Below are 22,463 nucleotides of genomic sequence, written 5' to 3' on the forward strand. Positions count from 1 at the left end.
GAGAGAGATCGAGAAGGTGGGCGGGCAAGAGGCGGAGCCAGCCCCAGCCCAGCCCGATATAAGTGGGGCCCTGTGAGGGGCTCGGGGTTCTTACTGTTTGAGAGGCAGCAGATCCACGTCAAGCTTGAAGAAGCTTCCAGCCACGCGGTCCGGGACCCAGCTTGTGGTCCGGACCGGGATAGTGGAACCGTGTCTAGTTCCGCCATAGCGTGGTTAGTTGGGTGGTCACCACCCGAGAGTGTGTTGTGTTAATAGCCTCGAGTATGTTGTGCTAAGAGTTTAATAAAACGTGTTGCTCCCAAAAGAATGTCTGCGACTCAGTTGGACTCCCTACAACTAGTGTCGGTAGTGGCCATCTTGCTAGGAAATAGCTAGCGGTACACAGTCATGTCTACACATCGCAGAGTTCATACACGGGCATTGGACGATGAAGACAATGAAGAGCTGATTCCGCCCACGGCCGCCGACGACGGAGCGGAGGCGCTGCCAGCGGAGAAGAGCGCCGTCGGTGCACGCGGCGCCTCGCCATCGTTGGAGGTGCTTCTTCAGATGGCGTCCTTTATCTGCTGCGGCGAAAGAGGGAGTGGCAGAGTCGTCTGGATGGAGCGACTCGGCCGGCATTTTACAAAGGGCGGGAACGTCGGCGCAGCCCGCGCTCGCGGCCGCCATTTTACCACCAAGCTTGAAGCGGAGCTGTCCTCGCTGATGGACATCCCATAGCTCTGCCGCTGACTGCCCTTCATTAGAGAATTTATTGCTGCCAGCGGTGACTGGGTAGCGTTTAAGCGGCGATTTCTCACCATTGCCAACTTGGTGGGATGGACGGAGGCGCTGAGAGCGCTGTCCGCCACCCTTGACGACGATGCCTTGGCGCCATTCCTCGCCATCCTGCCGACTGAACAATCCACCCTCACGCAGGCGTTCGACCAGATGTCAGCTGTTTTTGAGCCTCCGTTGAACACCCGTCAAAAGTTCGCTATAAGACGTAAAGGGGAGGGTGAGTCGGCTCTCGCCCACCGTAGTGCGCGACGGTCTTGACGCCTTAGTCCTCGACCTCTATGCTGTGCTTCCCGCTGAGGACGATGCGGTGTCTTCACTCTGGGTCACCAGGTGCATCCAGGCGCAGCAGACACTGCACCGCGACAGAGTGTTGGTGGCGTGCGCCACATCCTCCACAGAGCCGGAGGCCTACCACGGAGACTGAGCCTGTTCTTGCATGCTTGCTGCAACAGCGGGGTGGCATCCATCAGGGTGCTGACTATCGGTGGAGGGATGACAGGCGATGGGCGAGGTCTTCATCGTCCCACTCTAGGAGTGGCTGGGCTGTCTGCTACAACTGCAGCCTGCCGAGGCACGTCAAGTCAGGCTGTTGGGTTCCTCGACGTTGGCCCCTGGGAAGTCCGCCTTCCTACGACTCTCTGCTTCATAAGGTGAGTCGCAGCGCACCCACACTCGGCCCCGGGGTTCACTTCACTCATCGGGGGGGTCCTGTTTGGGTCGGGGTCGCGCGCGGGTTCGGGGGGAGTCGGAATGTGTTTGTGACGTGCGCTCGCTCTGACCGGATCAGTGGTCGGAGCTGGCCCATCGAGTGGTCGCGGCGGCCGCGGGTTTGTCGGCCGTGCTCGTTGATACTGGCGCGTCTTCGACCATTATTTCCGAACTTATCTATAACATTTTACCTCCCCGGTGTCGCGTTTTGGAACCTGTGAATGGTCTGTGTTTTGCCGCCAATGGTGGATCATTGGGAATAATCGGACGGATAATGACTGAGTTGCGTATCGCCGATGTCAAATTGTCGGGCCACATTTTGGTTTCTACAGCCCTAGCTGTCCCGTGTTTGCTCAGGACCAATTTTCTAGGCAAGATGCCCGTGAAGATTTGTGTTGATCAGGGCTGTCTGGAATTGCTGTCGTGATGGCGTATGGAATTTCTTCTATCGCCGAATCGTATGTCTTCCGCTAACGCTACGGTGCAGGCTATTGCTTGCCGTACAGTGTGGATTCCGCCTGGTGTACAAAGGTTAGTGCCCCTCTGGTTGCGAAAACTGCTCGATGTGCGCACAGCGGATGAGGGTGTTGTTTGGGGCCCTGCAATAAACTCAATCGTGGTATGTCGCTAGTGGCAGCCCAGGCATTGGTGTCCCAGGACCAAGAACCTTTCATTCAGGTTCTTAATGCTGGGCCGGACACAATGGTCATCCAGAAGGGTAACGTGCTAGCACATGCTTTGTCGGTGCGTCCAGAGAGGGACATTGTGGGAAGTGTCGGAGTCGGCACTCAGGCTCGTGGGTCCGGGATGTGGATGAGGGATGGATTGATAAACTTTGCTTTGAGTGTGGTGATTTATATATGAGACAAAGGGGGAAGCTGCGTGATCTCTTGCGTGAATTTTCTGACATTTTTAGTAAAAGTCTATTTGATTTTGGCCGCACGTCCCTTTTGAGGCACATATTGATATGGGCGATGCTGCCCTCATTCGGCAAAATCCTTTCCGCTTGAGCCCGGACGAAAAGGAACATGTTCATGTGGCAGTTGATGAGATGATGGCCGCGGACATCATCTCACCATCCACCAGTCCATGGGGTGCCCCGATCGTGCTTGTCAAGAAGCACAATGGCAGCTTGCGATGTTGTGTTGATTTCCGCAAGCTCAAACGGTTTCCGTCATGGATACATACCCCTTGCCGCATATGGACGGTTCCCTGGATGCGCTGACGGGAGCACGGTTCTTTTCTATCCTTGACTTATCGGGATTTTGGCAATTGCCGCTCGATGATGCTTCCAAGCCCAAGACAGCCTTTCGTATGCCGCAAGGGTTGTTTGAATTTAACTGGCTCCCTATGGGCCTCCACTCTGCGCCAGCCATGTTTCAGAGGCTGATGGAGCTGGTTTTAGCGTGCCTCCAGTGGGATTTGTGCCTAATACATTTGGACGATGTTATTGTCTTCGGTCGTACATTCGATGAACATTTGGATCGCTTGTGGGCTGTTTTCCTTAAGATGCGTGCGGCCGACCTGAAATATAAACCACAGAATTGTCACTTCCTCGAAAATCGGTTCGATATTTGGGTCACATAGTCAGTGAATCGGGTATCGCTACAGGTCCGGAGAAGATGGCATGTGTCCGCACGTGGCCGACACCCACCTCGGCGATCTGTCGCCGGTTTTGCATCCATTGCAAAGCATCTCCATGCCTTGACTGCTAAGAGGCAAAAATTTTATTGGGGGGAGGAGGAGGAAGCCGCATTCCGCTCCATTCGCGATGGGCTGGTCAACGCCCCTCCCCTGTGTTATCCGATTTTTCATTACCGTTAGTTTTGGATACAGACGCCAGTAATACCGGTATTGGTGCGGTATTATCTCAAGTTGTCAATGGCATGGAGCATGTGGTCGCTTATGGGCAGGGTGCTGTCCCCGGCCGAGTAGCGGTACTGCGTTACGCGCCGGGAATTGTTGGCCATTGTGGTTTTCTTACAGCAATACTGGCATTATCTGTACAGCAGCCATTTCGAGGTGCGCTCCGACCACGCAGCACTCCAATCCTGCAGGATTTTTCTTTCCGTGTTACGTATCGCAAAAGTTCTTGTCACACGAACGCCGATGCCCTTTCATGATTGCCCGCGGATGGCGGGTGTGCATGCTTTTTTGGGTTCCGGTCTTTGTCGACCGACCGAGTCAACCTCCCCCCCAATCTCGTTGCGTCCACCCCGGACACGATGGGCGGGTCGGGCGATGTCCCGGACGTGCGGAATGCAGTAATAGGGTTGGACTACGAAGTGTGGGGGCGCTTGCAGGCAGAGGATGCGTTCTTGCTTAAATTACAACGGTGAGTCAGAGAGACCGCCGGTGAGGCGGCTACTCATGGTGTAGCCTCGGTTGTCCTGCGAGGCGGACTGCTCATGCACTGGGACGCCATTGTTGTTCTTACCGCTCTGCATGGCGAGGTTGTTTGGGCCGTCCATAAACGTCTATTACATCTGGATATTTATTGGCTGACCATGGCCCCGGACGTTGAAAATTTGCTTAAAGGTTGCTTGAATTGTGTGCGGCGGAAGCCACCGGCGAAATATTGTTGCCCTCCACTGCAATCTATTCAGGTGTCGCGAAATCAACGAGCTGGTTGCCCTCGATATTCCCGGTCCATTTCCAACTTCTGCGCGGGGCAACAAATACTTGCTCGTTGGCGTTGAGTATTTCTCACGCTGGCCTATGGCCTAGCCGTTCCCAAATCAATTGGATATAGCTGTGACCAAGGCGTTCCTTAATGGCTATGTCCTAGATAAGTGTGCCCCCGAGTGCTTTTTGACTGATCAAGGAGTAATAAAGGTCGTTGAAGCGACTTCTGGAATCCGGTCTTTATTCCTCTTTCATTACAACACTCCTTCACGCTGCTGACAGACAGCGTGAGAGGGATAAAAGAGAGAGACGCGCGCAGCCACGTGGCAGCCTGGACCCCCGCTCTCGCGTGGCTTCTTTCCTTCGTTCGTTCCAGTTCTGACCACGTGTTGTTCGTCTCCACCCCTATTCAATACCCGGGTCACGTGGTACGTTTCCACCAATCCTGATTAGCCTCTATGGAATCTTCCAGACTCCACCGTAGGCTCCCGGGACCACGCCCCTGACTCGTCTCCCCATTGGCTGTGGCTAAAGCCAGCAGAACCAATCCTCTATTTACAGCTGTCACCTTTCCATTACGTCAGGGCCACGCCCCTAGGCTTCCCCCCATTGGCTATGGACTAGGACCGGCAGAGCCAATCATTGTGATGAGTTGTAATCCATCAACGACCCGGATATATCCTCACATTACAAAGGTAAACATTTTCTTCGAAACTGCCGCGTGAGGTTTGCGATTTGATGGGGACAAAGAAGGTGCGCACATCACCATACCATCCGCAGATGGATGGCATGGTCGTACGCCTGAACAGAACGCTGACCTCCATGTTGAGTCACCTGGTCAGCGAGTCACAGCTGGATTGGGACTTGTATATCCCTGCGGTTCTCGCCGCCTACAGGATGGCCCCTCATACGTCCAACGGCTACTCTCCCTTCTTTTTGATGTATGGACGGGATGATCCTCCCATCAACGTACAGTTGCAGGCCCCACTGGCCGTGAAAGTGTCAAAAATTTCGGATTCCGTTCGTTTCACTCTTGCAAAGCTCTCCAAAGCACAGGAAGCTTCCAGGGTCAACTCCCAAGACAGTTGGCTAACCAGCGGCTGAAGGGGGCTCGTGTTTTCCTGTGCAATTGGTCGCCGGGTAACAGGGCCTGGTTGCATTGTCCGCAGGTGCCCGTGGGCACATCCCCTAAATTGCTGCAAACCTGGAGGGGGCCGGTTGATGTTGTTCGGATCGTGCGTCCACAATGTGTCCAAATTCGGCTTGGTAAGCGAAGTTGGTTTGTTCACCCCTCTCGTCTGAATCCGTTTATTGTGCCACGTGAATTTGTTTGAGCTCCATATCGCAGGGGTCGAGTGTCGGATGTGCTCGACGAGCTGGGGCATGCATCTGCTGATGCTGGTCCTCAGGACAGTGGTTCTGTCCCGCCCCCAGGCGCTGCGTGATTGATGCCTCGCACGCGGCCGCTCGTGTCGGCCTCGCGTGCCCCGGACGTGGAAGGTCAGACGGTCCGGCCTACTGCTCTTTGTGAGGAGCCAGCTTCGTCCAATCGATTGCTCATTTCCCCCGGGTCGTCCAGGGCAGATGAGCCCAACCCCCCTGGAGGCCCGGCATCGCGGACTCGCTTAAAGACTCGGGTTGCATAATCCCCGCACGTTGCACACTCCCACGCCATGATTGGTTATCGCGCTCGCGTAAGTCATAGCTGATCCTGCTCGCCATTGAGCTCACGAGCGTTGTTACACGTTGAGAGTGGGAGATGTTGATGGCGGGAGCCCTGCATGTCGCAATTGGTATTGTTGTTGTTCTGCATTATTTTTGTTAGCCAGTGTATAATTGTACAGGTGGCTTTGGATATTTATTGCTTGTTTTGTTATTGTTGGAGCACACATGCGTTATCTTGTATATATATATTTCGTCGTTGCTTCCTTAAGGAGAAGTTGACAGCCGGGATGGTTGAGTGGTAAGGAGCGGGGGGGGGGGGGGGGGTGATGTAGTGACTGGGAATGTCACTGTGTGGTGCGTGCCTGCAAGGCCATGGCGGGATGTATAATGTTGTGTGTACACCCCGGACACGGGGTGTAGTACCAGCCCTAGTGGGGGCTTGGGAGAGCGCTGGTTAAGCGCAGTGGTACCATGCACAGTGTGCGGTGCGGGCTCCCGTTGAGAGAGCGAGAGAGTGTCAGCCAGCTAGGGTTATGTTGAGGGGCATGATACTCTGGCTGACCTGGGGACATGTGACCGGATGACACTGGAGGGGGGCCACCGGTGGAGGGGGCCAATGGATGGTCACATGGTCCGGGAAGAACTCTCGAGAGCCTTCGGGCAAGGGCGAGAGCGATCGAGAAGGTGGGCGGGGCGAGAGGCGGAGCCAGCCCCAGCCCGGCCTGATATAAGGGGCCCCTGTGAGGGGCTCGGGGTTCTTACTGTTGGGGAGGCAGGAGATCCACGTCAAGCTTGAAGAAGCCTCCAGCCATGCGGTCCGGGACCCAGCTTGTGGTCTGGACCGGGATAGTGGAACCGTGTCTAGTTCCGCCGTAGCATGGTTAGTTGGGTGGTCACCACCCGAGTGTGTGTTGTGTTAATAGCCTGGAGTGTGTTGTGTCAATAGCCCTAGAGTATGTTGTGCTAAGAGTTTAATAAAACGTGTTAATCTCTAAGACAACGTTTGCGATTCAGTTGGACTCACTACACGTGTAAAGAAAATCGCCGATCTGACAAAAAAAACCGCACAGATATTAATTTAATCACGACCCCCCCTCGCCCTTATCCCCCACTACCTCCCTCCCCCTCCAACCTCCCCCCCCCCTCACCCCCTCGAGTCACTAAGAGTAAAATTACCCCGATCGGCTCTCGGCGGGATATTAGCCCGAACGCTCCAGGCAAGGGAGCCACTCGTGCTCATTAGCGGCACCTCCCTGGGCTGCAGACACCTGGCGGCGGGGGGGGGGGGGGTCGCGATGCTATGATACGATATGGCACCATCGAACGATATCGTCTGTATTGTTAATACCATCATTGCGCTTGTTAGCCAGGACATGTATGTATGTATGCATGTATGTATGCTAAACTTATTTTGCACCCCACGTAGCCAACCGCTCCAATCTAAAACTAAACTACAATTTTTTTTATTTGTACCAGGTACGGTCGCGCTGAGCTACGTAGCTCCTTCTGAGAAGCGAGCAGGCTGTCACAAACAAGAGCTCAATGAAGTGGCTCATATAGCAGCCAAATGCTCTGCAATCGCATGTTGTCTAAATATGGACGAAAACACTGAAGGAACCCGGAGAAAAATACACGCGGATATATACAGCAGCAGGCGTCAGGGTCGGGATCGAGCCCACGACCTCATGTATACCAGGCGAGGTAGTTAACATCTCCTAGCCACCGTGATGATGATATGAGAGAGAGAGAGACACGCAGACTCCACATATACAGCAGGCGTCAGGGTCGGGATCGAACCCACGACCTCCTGTATACCAGGCGAGGTAGTTAACATCTCCTAGCCACCGTGATGATGATATGAGAGAGAGAGACACGCAGACTCCACATATACAGCAGCAGGCGTCAGGGTCGAGATCGAACCCACGACCTCCTGTATACCAGGCGAGGTAGTTAACATATCCTAGCCACCGTGATGATGATATGAGAGAGAGAGACACGCAGCCTCCACATATACAGCAGGCGTCAGGGTCGGGATCGAACCCACGACCTCCTGTATACCAGGCGAGGTAATCCTAGCCACCATGATGATGATATGAGAGAGAGAGAGAGAGACACGCAAACTACAAATACACAGCAGCAGGCGTCAGGGTCGGGATCGAACCCACGACCGCCTGTATACCAGGCGAGGTAGTTAACATCTCCTAACCACCGTGATGATAATATGAGAGAGAGAAAGACACGCAAACTACAAATACACAGCAGCAGGCGTCAGGGTCGGGATCGAACCCACGACCGCCTATATTCCAGGCGAGGTAGTTAACATCTCATAGCCACCGTGGCGATACATCAGAAGTTCTCGGAAAGGGCAAGAAAAGCCTCATTTAGCCTCGTGACTGATTCTGCTGGGAGGGGGGGGTCCTGCAAGGGAAGAGGAGAGGGCTGGATTCTCGGTGGCAGGAGAAATAAGTGTGAAAACTAAGTTATAATTGAGAATATCCTCCAGAGACACCCCCATCCCCGCTCACCCCCCCCTCCCTCTAACCCCTCCTCCTACCCCCCCACTCTTATTCACACTCCCTATTACCCCCCCCTCTCTTATCTACCCCCTCTCTCTCAACTCCTCCTTTCCCCCCCCCTCACCCCCTCCCTGTTACCCCCCTTCTCTCTCACCCCTTCCTCCCCCTTACCCCCACTCCCTCTCACTCCACCCCCTCTTACCCCGCTCTCATTCACCCCCGCGCCTTCTTACTCCCCTCCCTCTCACCTCCCTCTTACCCTCTCCTCCCTTTCCCCCACGACCCCATGAGAATGCGGATGCCCCCTTAAATAAAGTGCGGACACACACATAGACAGGACACACACACAGAGCCAAGACATAGCCACGACACACATACAGGCAGACGCATTCACACTCCGAACCTGCAACCCCTTTCGCCGGTGCCCCCGTGTCAAGCTTGGTGAGTAAAGATTTGTACCAGCATCACGATGGATGGTTAAACATAAACTCTCGCCTTGATACGATTAACTACGTTTCATTTTAACCGGGCTCTACTAAGCTGCTGTGTAGCTATTTTTCAGAAGCGACCTGGCCACAAATGATAGCCCAACGCGTGGTAATGCAAGCGGTCAAACACTCTAAACGTGCGGTTAAAAATGTGGAGCGAAAGAGCAGAGGATTCGAAGGAAAATCCACTCGACCACGGGGAGAGAGAGACACGCAAACTCCAAATACACAGCAGCAGGCGTCACGGTCGGTATCGTGCCCACGACCTCCTGTATACCAGGCGAGGTCGTTAACATTTCGCCACCGTGGCGCCCTACAAGTTGTGGGGTTTTAAATATAGAGTAGGTCATCTGTAGCGTCTCTACTCTGAGTATTTCTACGCGAGTCTATGGGTCTCTGAGTCTCTGGGTCTCTATGTGAGTCTATGTGTCGGTCGCTGAGTCCCTGGGTCTCTATGTGAGTCAATGTGTTTATCTCTGAGTCACTGGGTCTCTGTGAGTCTATGTGTGGGTCTCCGGGTCCCTGGATCTCTATGTGAGTCTATGTGTGAGTTCCTGGATCTCCATGTAATTTATTGATGGTGGAGTGTACATTTCACGAGGTGGAGGCTGATATAACACCTTTATTCCTTCAGGGTGATGGTCAGGCCAAAAACATGATCTGCCTTCTCCGCGTGTACAAAAAGTGCAAAGTCATTTGCGAAAAGCAGTTCCAGAACATATTGCTCCATGGTTTTGTTGTTAGCAAAGAGACGTCGAAGTTTGAAAAGACTGCCATCTGTCCAAAATCTGATGTAGAGGGCCCTCGAGGGCAGCGTACTTCAATAGGGAGGATTACCGTTGGTAGGGCGTAACAGCACGAGAGGATAACGCGCTGCGCTACGAACCCGGCGACTTGGATTCGATTCCAGCTCACGGCCAACATCAGTAGAGATTATCTGAACCGGTCCTCGGCCTCCAATAGGTAGACTCAGTCTTAAACGAGTACCTGGTTGTTTTAATATTGATGTTTATTTTTTTTACTTAGGGGGCCTTTATAACATGTGCTACATGCCCCGCACTAGTTTAATCCGGCAACTGTCTGTGAGACTGTCCAGAAGTGCATTTCCTTCCTCCTTGTACACTTCGGCTGCGATCCCATCGATACCGGGTGCCTTGTGTGATTTGAGCTTCTTGATGGCAGATGCAATCTCTGCCCGTGTTGGTGGCGTGTCCTGTTCAGTCCTCACTTCGCGTTGCTGGAACTTGGCTATGGATGCTGCTTGGACCGTCCGCTTGTCTGCGAAGAGACTGCTAAAGTTGTTTGACCAGCGATGCGTGATAGCTTCCTTGTCTGTCACAAGGGTTGTGCCATCTGATGATCTTAGGGGGTCCCGTGTCTGGTGCAAGGGTTCATACACTGAGCGTAGGGCCTCATAGAATGCTCACGTGTCCCCCATGTCTGCATACAGTTGTGTCCTTACTGCGAGGTCTGTTCACGAGTTTTGTTTAAGGACTCTCAGCTTTGTTTGCAAGGTTTTGCACGCAGCGCTGTATGCAGATGTTGCGGCTTGGTCATTGGGACAGGCAAGTAGTCTGGAATGACAGGACCGTTTAGTCTGGAAGAGTGATTCGATTTCCGGATCATTATCATCGAAGCAATCTTTGCGTTTCCTCATTGAGAAACCAACCACCTCCACAGCCATGTTCTGAAAATTCGTTTTAGATGTTTCCTCTGCTCTTCAGGGTCTCCATGCGTGATGTTCACTGAGCCTGGTCTTGAGCTTGTTCTGGAATTCCTCCCTTAACAGGGGGGGCTTCTCTACTTGGAGCTTCTTGGAGTGAAGACATTTCTTCTTGGGTGGTGGTTTGATCCTGAGGGTGACTTTTGCTCTGGCCAATCTGTGGCCTGTATATCAGTCAGCACTGGGCACGACTTTAGTGTGTAGTATGTCCCTTTCGTACTGTTGGCGGACAAGGATGTAATCCAGTAGATACCAGTGCTTGGAGCACAGGTGTCTCCACGTGGTCTTATATCTGGCTTTTTGTTGGCAAAGCACGTGTTTTATGCAGAGGTGGTGTTCTGCGCAGAGCTCCAGGTGCATAGGACCATTGTCGTTGCAGTTGCCAATTCCACGCTTGCCAAAGGCTTCCGTCTAGCGGTCATGGTTCTGATCGACTCTAGAGCCGAAGTCTCCCGTCACAAGAAGCATGTCTTTGTGATCAACCCCCTGTGAGAAGAGTTCCGAGGTCATGATAAAATGCTTCCCTGACGTCTTGATCAGCCTGTTAGGTTGGTGCACAAACACTGATTATGGTGGCAAATTGGTTACCCTGGATGGGTAGCCGTAGAGACATCAGGCGGTCTGAATGGCCAATTGGAAGGCTCAGGAGTTTGCCAGCGACGGTGTTCTTCGTCGTGAGTCCGACGCCCGAAAAAAGACATCTCTCCTCTTTGACTTTCCCTGACCAGAACAGAACGTATCCCGCCCCGTGTTCAGTCAGGGATCTCTGCTCTGCGAAGCGAACTTTGCCCTGTGCTGTGATGCCAATGCCAAGTCTGGCAAGCTCCCTTGCCACGAGAGTCGAGCGTCTTTGTGGTCGGTTGTTTTCATCCGAGTTCACCAATTGTGCGACTGTTCCAGCATGCAAATGTTGGGAAATTTGGTTTATTTTTGACCGCGTAAAGAGATGCCCATTGGCTGCGGTAAGCCTACCGGATGAGTTGAGGACAGCTTTGTTTCGGGCACCTTTTCTAGGCCTCTCTCCATCAGGAGCAAGCAGTGTTGTCCCAAGAAAAGGCTGCTTTGGTCTCACATGGTGCTGCCGGATGATGTTGATGATGATATTGTTGTTGACTCTAGTCAACAGTCAAACGACAAATATGGCCGAGCCGCCGACATGCAGGTTAAAAGCTGCGGCAGCCAGTGCCATCTTGCACCTACCGTTTCCACCTCTCCCCTATCGCTTGGAGGACTTTCCTCCCGCCTGCGCTAGAGTTGATTTAAAGCGCAGATCAGCTCGCGCACTCCGATCCCAATCTTTCGGCTCAGGGTTACTCCACAGTGGCTCAGCGAGCTAAGACGGCTATGGCAACTGGCAACCACAGAGCTGTCGGTTTTAATTCGAAGTGGCCTTCTCCTAGGTGAGTTGCAACACAAACCTATAGAGCCCTACCTGCCCAGGGGTGGGGATTAATAGGACACCTTGGATCGTACTTCGTCTGGGACCTCAACCGAGACCTTACCGCCATGGGAAACCCTATCAGGAGCATAACTCCCGACGGCTTCGCTCTCAGGGCCATTGGAACACTCAAAGCCTTTCCAGCACATCAAGGTGACGATCGTTGTAAAGGAGGCCCCGGGTATCTACGCGAGTCTATGTGTGGATCTCCGAGTCCCCTGGGTCTCTCGCTCACCGGCGGTCAGTTGCCTCCTTATAACTCCTCTGTCGCTACTACTACTATCACGGTTACTGTTCCTGTGAACTCTACTCGTTGATGAATACACTCGCGTTAAGCACTCGGGTCTACCAGACTGCTTCATCTCACCCACACCGTGATCAACCACCACACTTGCAGGCCACAACGCAGTCACTCACTCATCCACTCAGTCACCCACTCCACTCACACCAACTTGCCAACCCACCCAATCCACCCACCACACTGCAGGTCGCAACACTTCTCACGACTGGGACACGGACGCGGGGTGGCCTTCATCCAACGATGGATTGTACAGGGTCAGTTATTATTTAGAGGGCAGCCCGTCCTAGAGACGGGGCTTATCTTTTCTGTCTGCTCAGCCCCCTTCTCCCCTTACATGGGCTCTGTCCTGACTCTGCTCGCCACTCTCAAGAATCACCAGACGCCTGACACTGTTCACCACCTGATACTCTCACCAGATGCCAGAGGTCGCAAAGGGGTTTTGATTCCTTACCCGTACCCATACCCTGCCGCACCAGGGTCGCAAACGGGTACCCGTACCCGTACCCTACCCGATTCCCGGCTACCCGTACCCGGCCGGGTATCGGGTAAGGTACGGGTACCCGATTGCGACCTCTGGGATGAAGCCATGTTGCAGGCACGGGTGGGTTGATTCTAGGAACTTGAATTGTGAGAAGAGACAAGATATTGGGAAATGAGTGACAAACGGTTACTCACCTGTGACTCACGGCCCACCCGTACCCGTACCCGGCCGCACCAGGGTCGCAAACGGGTACCCGTACCCGGCCGGGTACGGGTAGCCGGGTATAGGGAAGGGTACGGGTATCGGGTACCCGATTACGACTTCTGCCAGATGCTCACCACCCACCTCTGCCATCACTGCCATTTACCAACCACTCAGCTGACATTTCACCTTTCCAAAATACCACTCACAAGACAGCTCACCACTGGTTAGACACTCACCAGGCACGCCCTTTGTTCGCACTCACCACCCTATAACCTCCTGAAGCGGAGCAGCCATCAACCAAACAATCACCAGCCACCAGCTTCATTATTCACAAACACACTCACCAGACCCACTCACCAAACACTCACCACACTGCACGCCTATGACAAGTAAAAATGTTGAACTACTACACCACGACACTAGCACACCCCACCGCTACACCACTACAAACCGCCACACCACAACACACCACACCACACGACACACCGCTACACAACACCGCTATGCCACTACTCGCCACTACACACAACTACACACCGCTACACCACCATCACAGCACACCAATACACCACTGCAATACACACCGACACACCACTACACTACAGACCGCTACACTACACCACTACACTACAGACCGCTACACCACACTGACACACCACTACACCGCCACAACACCCCACTGCACTGCTACACTATGCCACTAAACACCGCCACACCATACCAATAAACATCGCTACACAATACTACGCCACTATACACCACTGCAATACACACCGACACACCACTACACTACACACCATTACACTACAGACCGCTACACCACACTGACACACCGCTACACCACCACCACAGCACACCGCTACACACCACTACACATCACTGCAAAACACACCGACACACCACTACACTACACCACCACTACACCGCTACACACTGCTAAGGCTATACGCTGGAGTATATGTCTGTGTGCGAGTGGGTTACTGCCTGAGCCCAACTTGCGCACGTTGCTTCTCGAGATGACAACTACCGGTCAAAGGCGAGTTCGGCGAATCCCCATCCATCGACTTTTCTCATCTTGCTTCCATTCACGTTGCGCCTCGACACAAGGCGCCCGACGAGGAATGAACACATTTGTCCAGCAGAATCGTGCGATGAGATGAGCCGACGAGGATGGTGGCACATGGTGAACGCGACGATGTGTGTAATAGACGGCGGTGACAGTGGTAGTGGGTGGTTCATGATGATGAGTGCGAGGGATGGGTAGGGATTCTAAATTTGAAGCTTTCGTGACTGCAAGGATTCGTACGCTTTGGTTTTTTCGGTAAAGTCACGTAGGTAAAAAATAAAATAAATTAAATCACGACGTTTCGGAGGCAACACAAGCTTCCGCCTTCAGGTGGAACCCTTACAGCCAAAATCACTGTAGTGCGTGAAGAGAGCTAATATAGAAACCAGAGAGTATGGGTAGGGAAGTTTTGAAGAAGTACGATGATGATGATGGTGTTAATGAATAGGGAAAGGGGGGGGGGGAGTTGGAGTAATAAATGGAAAATCAGTGTTTAATGGCAGAACGATTCATGAAGAGTGAGGCTGATTGACGTGTCGGGGCAGATTGTTCCAGCGTAAGAGGGCCAGAAGCGAGAAGGGAATGGTCATTGGGCACAGGCGGGAGGAGGAGGAACACCAAATAACGTTTCCAGTTCCTTAGATTTTTTGACAATACTGTACTACTGGTTTTTTCCTGAGTGTGTTGTTTTTACATCGTCTATAAATATACGACGTGTGACATTCATTTATTCCTGGAAGGCGAGACGACGAATATCGAAGCGATAGGTGGAGGCGAAGACGGATAGCGAGGTAGGTGACGACGACGATGCCGCGCGGGGTTGCGGTGACGCAAATGAGGTGGTAGTGATGTTAATAATACAGTGAAGTGTTTTCGAAACGAAGACACGGGCGGAGACGTCAATTGGAGTATAACTGCGCCAGCATCAGCGAACAAGGCAGCCAACACCGACGTTGCTCAGAGAGGTAGTCAGTCACACGCTAGACTACTCGCGGTGTGCGTTAAGCGAAAAACACGTGCGTTAAAGCGATGTTAGGCGTGCAGATGCAGGGCAATGGAACGTGCGATAAAACCCATGGGTAACGAGGCACGGCATTGAGTTTGGTGAGTGACTGAGTTTCTTGTGGTCCTCTCTGTTTAGCAGTTTCCACAGTGGCCGGAGTGCAACCGAGCGAGGAACCTGGGAAGCCGGAGTCAGGGAGGAGAAATTTCGAGCCCAAGTCAAAAACTGCATCCGACCGCCTTCGGAAATCGTCATCGCCATCGCCATCACTGTTTACTACCTCAACGAGCACAGGACCAGGAGCATCGTCGTCTTTAAGAGAAAGGGCATAAGCGTCAACAGTGCCATCCGATTGTCAGTAGCGCATCATATCGAAAACATCGTCATCGTAATTATCATCAACATTTGTATGAAAAGTTTTTAACGGTGTGTTGCAATTCTGAGAAAGTTTGGACTCGCAAAGGCAGATTGAAAAAAAGAAGCTACTACCGCTTAATTAAATACCGATTATATTAACCACTTATTAAGACTTATATTTCTCCAGTGGTGAGGTCAAAGGGTACCAAAGCTACTTTTAACGGGACCCCTCAAAGTCATGGCAAACACAACCAAGACGTTGCAATGCATAGACTATCACGGCTACAACTGCAGCGGGACGAGCCTGCCGGAGAAAAGCCGACCGATCATCCTCATCATCATCAGCTTCTTCATCGTGGTTACGATCCTCAGCAAGATGCTCATCATCAGCTCAGTCATCATCTTCCGGCAGCTGCAGACTCACACCAACATCCTCGCGATGTCCCTCGCCGTCTCCGACTTCGGCTTGGGGTCCATAGTGATGCCCCTGCGTATGGTGGGCACCGTCTACAACTGCTGGTTCTACGACTACAGCTTCTGCAACGTCTTATATTTCGTTGACTACACCCTCTGCACCTCCTCCATCTTCCACCTGAGCTGCATTGCCTTCGACCGCTACGTGGCCATCTGCGACCCGCTGCGCTACGCTCAGCGCATCACGAAACGCACCCTCGTGGCGATGCTGCTCATCTGCTGGTTCGGGGCGGCGCTCTTCACCTCGCCAAGCCTGCTGAGCTTCAGCCCCCAGCTCATTCCCAGCGCCATCAAGAGGGTGGGCTGCCCGGACGACTGTCTCTTTAGCGTCGACATCACACTGCACTTCTTCTACGGCGCCTGCCCCTACTTCCTGACCATGCTCGTCATCACGGCCATGTACGCGCGCATCTACCACGTGGCGCGCACCCAGGCTCGGCAGATCAAGGCAGCGACCACAAAGGTCCAAAGCCAAGGCCAACAGAGGGTGAGCAACATCCGACGTGAGCACAACGCCACGGTGACTCTGGGCAGTATCATTGGAGCTTTCTTCCTCTCGTGGATGCCCTTCTACATCATCGTGCTCGTCTTCCCGTTTGTCGGGGACTGCGACGTCGAGTACGAGGTGGCCACTTGGATGGGCTACATCAGCTCGGCCGTCAACCCACTCCTCTACGCCTCCTTCAACCGCCAGTTCCGTGGCGCCTTCCGCAAGATCCTCAGTCTTCGGATTTTCAGGGCGGGAGAGAGGAACTTTAAGTTGTCCGAATGAAGTGCGGGTTGCGTTTCTCATTGCGATACCATGGCCTCTGTGACGATGAAGAAACGTCACTTCCTGTAGTTTTAGACTTCGCTCTAACATTGGTATGATACTGCACTGTTTGCAAGACTACTTGTCCATCTTGTATCTACAGTGGTCTCTCGGTGAACGATATTAATTGGTGCCACGAAACCCATCGTTATTTAAAAATTTCGTTAATCTTAATGCTCCAAGACGATTAGAAGTTGACCTTTTTCACTCAAAAAACATAGTTTATTATATTTATACATGCAGTGTTAATAAATAAACGTCATAAGAACCTTTTAACTAATTAATATAAACATGGATAAATAAGTAACAGAGCCTAAAAAGCTGAATAAATAGAGCATGACATACCTTAGGCTAAGAAGATGGAATGGCTTCAGGAGTTTATGAAGAAGTTGGTGTGGGAGAAAACGTTTTCCTAACTGTCTTGTCTTTGTTCGCATTCATTTTAGGGGCCATTGTTATTGATCTTATTTAAGTTTTAAGTAAAAAAAAAGACAAAGTATTCAAGAGAGTTGTTTCCATAAGCAACGAACATCCAATATTCAAAAGCGAGCTGTCAGTTGCTCTCAAAATGCTCATAAAAGGGCGTCGTCGATTGGCTAAGGTCTGCTGCAGCCACTAGGAGCGCTCCGATTGGCCGAAATCGGCTTCAGCGTGATATGGTAAACACATATCGTTCCTCTAAAATGTATCAATAACAGAAACAATGGGACCCTATGGGAGGCAAGATGGTTAACCGAAATATCGTTAACCGATGGCATCGATCACCGAGGGACCACTGTGCCTCTGTTAAATTGTTCCCTTAGACCAGTGGTTCTTCACCTGGGATGCGCGCTTTCGCGGGGGGTGCGAGATGCCCTTTCTGAAAATGCCGTCCATAAATGACGTCACGGACCAAGGGGGGGGGGGTCAGACATTTGTATCGATGTGTGACGAGGGGGGGGGGGGGGTGTTTAAGAAATGTGACGTCACATTAAAATGCACAACTTTATATAAATATAGACAACACGTTCTATTTAATTAAAATAGACGTGTTAATGAATGTTTCTCCTACAGCATCAGAGTGCAGCGCCACATTAAATACGCACTACAATGACAATAGTTTAAAGCGATTTGAAGCATGTTTTTTTTTGGGGGGGGGCAGAGCTCTGTGACTTCATATTTGAGGGGAGGTCTGACTTTTTGTGACGTCGTGTGACGAAGGGGGGGGGGTCAAAAATCATACAAAATCGCGGACGTCATTTATGGACGGCAACCAAAGGTAAATCATCGAAAAATGAAGCACGGTCACATAAGTTACAACTACTTTGTTTCATCAAACCTAAGTATTTCTTAACATCACACACGTTTTAACAATTGAGAAGGTTGCGGTAAAAGGTTAAGAACCACTGCCTCACACTGTTGTTTGTGCTCTGTGCTCGTAGAGAAACCACTCCACCTTGTGAGCTCTCCAAACCTTGCTTGCACGTGTCACCGGGCCTCGCTGTGTCTCGCACTTATGGCCATGGTCTTACCGAGATCGCAGGTGTGGCTCACGTGACATTTAAACGCTCAAGTTTTGTTGGACCTCTGGAATTGTTTTCCACGATCCCGTGCCGTGTTTCTGCACTCACACACGCCAGGGTTCATCTACGGTGATGTCCATTTAAGTCGGGCACCAACGAAGACCCACAACATGATCACACGGGGCCACGAATCAGCCCTCACACCCTTTCAATGCTCAACAAGGCTCTCTATATACTACATTCTACCGTTTAATGAAATTACTATCATTGGCATAATCTCCATTCATACATTATCCCCAATTGCCCATATATCTGCCCACCATGAATGATCTACAAATATATAAAAGTTGTGACTACGTGTCTGTTCAAAATGTTTAGCGTACTTCCCGACATGCAACAAACTTGAAATTTGCCATGTGGGTACTTTCCAGACTGTACACTATGCACAAATCATAAAAATATACTTTGGTATTTTTTTTTGGGGGGGGGGGGGCGCAATAATGCAGATATTCTGCATGGAAAGTGAGCTGTGACGTCACATCTGTCACGTCATTCGCGCATGCGCAGTGCTTAGCGCGCTGCTCTACGAACTTAGGCGACCCGAGTTTGATTCTAGCTCACGGCCACCGCCGGTGACGACTATTTGAACCGCTCCTGGGCCTCCCCTAGGTAGACTCAGCCTCAAACGAGTAACTGGTGTGGTGCATGAACATCGCCACTGGGGAGACAAAGGCGGCCGGGCGTGGTAAATCCAAGCCCCGGGCGAAGCCGGGTAGCAAAGCTAGTACAATTATAAATTGCAGTACAGCAAATCCCACTGGTGGCTTTGGCTCTCGTGGTTTCGCACCAAATCGAGGCGCATTTCGCCGATTGTGGCCCTGTGGGTCGCCAATTCGCGGGTAACCGCGAGATTCCTGCATGCACGGCGTAATTGGACCACTGGCGGTGATGCTGCCACGGAAGAACACACGCAGCACCGTCTTGTCTCCATCTTTACTTCGTCTCGTCTCCTTGTTATCTCCGTCTTGTATCCATCTTGTCTCCCACACGACCCATCACAGGCCCCAGGTCACGCAGTGGCAGCGAGGTTCAGCCACAAGATGTATAGTCGACGGCGTGTCTAAGTATTGTACATTACATAAACATAGATATATAATTCCATACATTTACCGTACAAGTTGTATTTAACACTAGAAAATATTAATATTTTACATTCAAAATGCCCCCTGTTTAATGTCTGGGTTGATGTGTAGTAACGTACAACAAGATAGAGTGTTGTCGTATTACGAACCGTTGAACCAAACCCTGTTTCCAATTAAATGTCTTTTGAGATTGTGGATCGCGGATTTGCCGATTGCAGCTATTTTCAAGAACGTAACCCCAGTGATGGTCAAGGCTTTGCTGTGTTAAGTATCACCTACAAGTTTTATGTTCATAATGAATTCCACCTCATTAACGAGACGCTAATATCCACATTACAATTGCCCATAATGAAAGTATGAAGACACATTCGGCCATATAACAAACGACACCAAAACCCTGATTAACGGTATGGCAAACAATGCTAAGCCCAATCATGTGCGCGCTTAACTAGACCTGACTCAGCCCATTCAATGTGCACTCAACTTTGCCTTCAGCCCATTCGCACATTTACCAATATCCCAAAAATGCCCAAGTCCAAACCATATGTACGTTCCAACTCGGCCACAAACTAATGCTCAACCGTGCACGTGTTCAAGGAGGCCTGAATCCTGTCCGCAGATATCTGCATTTCTCTATTTCTCACTGCAACTACGTGTGTACATCCAAGAATAACGACTTTAAATCACGCAAATGTCTCGAGCTCTAGCGGGGGGGGGGGGGGGGGGCAGTTGGACGACCCATTAACTCCCTTACTCATCCACTGACTCACTCACCCGCTCACTCAGCCACTCACGCACCCACCCAATCACCCAAACACTCACCCACTCACCCACCCACCCACCCATTAACTCCCTTAATCATCCACTGACTCACTCACCCACACACTCAGCCACTCACCCACCTATTGAAAACAAAGACAAAGATCCCCCATAAACTCTTTAACAGACTGTTGGGGCAAGTGCTGTTAGCGAACACCTATGAAGGCCGGAACGGAAAACGAACGGGTGGGTGGCCAGCACCACGCCCGGCCGCCTTTGTCTACCTCGTGGCAATGTTCACACAGCGCACCATGTACTCGTTTAAGGCTGAGTCCACCTATGGGAGGCCCAGGACTGGTTCAGATAATCGCTACTGATGTTGGCCGTGAGCGGGAATCGAATCCGAGTCGCCACGTGCTCGGGGGAACCCTGCACACTCCCCGCATGCAGCGCGGAGCAGATGGACTCCAGTTGCTCACCGCCCTCCACCACCAACCCACTCACCACGACCCTTCTGAGTGGTGGCGGTGTTGGTGGCCGGGCTGCACGTGGCCTGGTGGCTGCGATCCGGCACTGACGTGGAGACGGCACCGAGGGGTTGGTAGATCACCGCGCACGGGCGGCTGTGCCACTTCCCTCACCCCCACCTCCTCCCTGCTGCCGTGTGGATGGCCGTTTGGGAGGGATCATCCACGTAACAAATCACGTCAACTCAAACTATATATATTTTTTATTTTGCCAGGTAAGGGCCCGCTGAGCTGTGTAGCCCTTTTCCAGAAGCGACTTGGGCCACAAATGAGAGCTCAACGATTTGGCTCATCACAGCAGTGGCGAAATTCGCTAAACGCGTGACGGTCGATTGTAAGCGGTGGAGACAAAAAAGTCCAGCCTGGTAAACATGAGGTTATGGATTCGACCACGACCCTGACGCCTGCTGTGCGTTTTGGAGTCTGCGTGTTCACTCACAGAGACAGACAGACGAAGCGACACAACGAGCTGCCCTCGGCTGACCCCACAAACCCGTGACATCGCTCTCAGTGATGAGCAAGACGAAGCCGAGCGCACGGAGAGTGCCTCGTCAATGCCAATTTATCCATGATGAGTTCAAATGTTTAAACATCCCTAAAATATCTTCTTGGTTCTTTCGGTAAAGTCACGTAGAAGGGAAATAATTAAAGAATAAAAATAAAACATAATAAAATACAATTATCACGACGTTTCGGCCACAACGCAAGCAGCCGTCCTCAGGTGAAGAACAGATCTGTCGGAAAGACCTTCCTCCCCTTACCCAGCTTAAATATACGCTTGCATGCTTGGTGGTGTTCAATCAGACGCTGTCTTTCCGACAGACCTGTTTTTCACCTGAGGACGGCTGCTTGTGTTGTGGCCGAAACGTCGTGAGAATTGTATTTGATTGTTTTATTTGTTTATAATTTTTATTATTTCCCTTCTACGTGACTTTACCGAAAGAACCAAGAAGATGAATCCCTGCAGTCTCGAAAGCTTTAAATTAGAAAGATGCCTAAAATAATTTGTGCTTACTGCGCCGGGACCCCCAGGGGGTCTCCGCGAGGGAAGAGGAGGGGGCTGGGTCCTCGGTGGCAGGAGAAAGAAGTGTGAAAACTGAGCTCTAATTGAGAATATCATCCAGAGACACCCCCATCCCCTCTCATCCCCCCTCCCTCTAACCCCTCCTCCTACCCCCCCCCCACTCTCATTCACACTCCCTCTTACCCCCACCCTCTCTCACCTACCCCCTCCCTCTCACCCCCTTCCTCCCCCTTACCCCCACTCCCTCTCACTCCTCACCTCTTACCCCGCTCTCTCTCACCCCTGTTCCTTCTTACCCCCCTCCCTCTCACCTCCCTCTCACCTCCCTCTTACCCTCTCCTCCCTTTCCCCACGCCCCCACGACCCCATGAGAGTGCGGATGCCCCCTTATATAGAGTGCGGACACACACATAGACAGGAGACACACAGAGCCAAGACACACACACAAAGAGCCAAGACACACACACACAGAGCCAATACATAGCCACGACACACACACACAGGCAGACGCACTCACACTCCGAACGTGCGACCCCCTTGGCCGGTGCCCCCGTGTCACGCGTGGTGAGTAGAGATCTGTACCAGCATCACGATGGATGGTTAAACATAAACTCTCGCCTTGATACGATTAACTACGTTTCATTTTAACCAGGCTCTACTAAGCTGCTGTGCAGCTATTTTTTAGAAGCGACCTGGCCACAAAGGATAGCCCAACGCGTGGAAATGCAAGCGGTCAAACACTCTAAACGTGCGGTTATAAATGTGGAGCGAAAGAGCAGAGGATTCGGAGGAAAATCCACTCGAACACGGGGAGAGAGAGACACGCAGACTACAAATACACAGCAGCAGGCGTCACGGTCGGGATCGAA

At 51.9% G+C, this 22,463-nt stretch overlaps 1 protein-coding gene across 2 annotated transcripts; it reads left to right on the forward strand.

Annotated features, from left to right (window-relative positions):
* Positions 1-8,620: 8,620 nt before the first annotated feature.
* On the forward strand, positions 8,621-17,522 carry LOC133342612 (trace amine-associated receptor 4-like). 2 transcript variants are annotated; one of them, XM_061551865.1, is made up of 2 exons: positions 8,621-8,735; positions 15,137-17,522. In XM_061551865.1, exon 2 carries the CDS (start codon positions 15,594-15,596, stop codon positions 16,599-16,601), a length of 1,008 nt encoding a protein of 335 aa, XP_061407849.1. In that variant the 5' UTR covers positions 8,621-8,735; positions 15,137-15,593; the 3' UTR covers positions 16,602-17,522. The 2 variants fall into 2 exon arrangements, with proteins under 2 accessions (XP_061407849.1, XP_061407859.1); XM_061551875.1 differs by having other exon boundaries at positions 8,699-8,735; positions 15,140-17,522.
* The last annotated feature ends 4,941 nt before the right edge of the window (positions 17,523-22,463 follow it).

This window comes from Lethenteron reissneri, chromosome 2 (assembly GCF_015708825.2).
Source record: "Lethenteron reissneri isolate LAM-NWPU_2019-01 chromosome 2, ASM1570882v1, whole genome shotgun sequence".
In the NCBI taxonomy this organism is placed as follows: Eukaryota; Metazoa; Chordata; class Hyperoartia; order Petromyzontiformes; family Petromyzontidae; genus Lethenteron; species Lethenteron reissneri.

Bases quoted from the DNA above. Each gene is read 5' to 3' on its own strand.
- LOC133342612 (XM_061551865.1), top strand. From the start codon at position 15,594: ATGGCAAACACAACCAAGACGTTGCAATGCATAGACTATCACGGCTAC.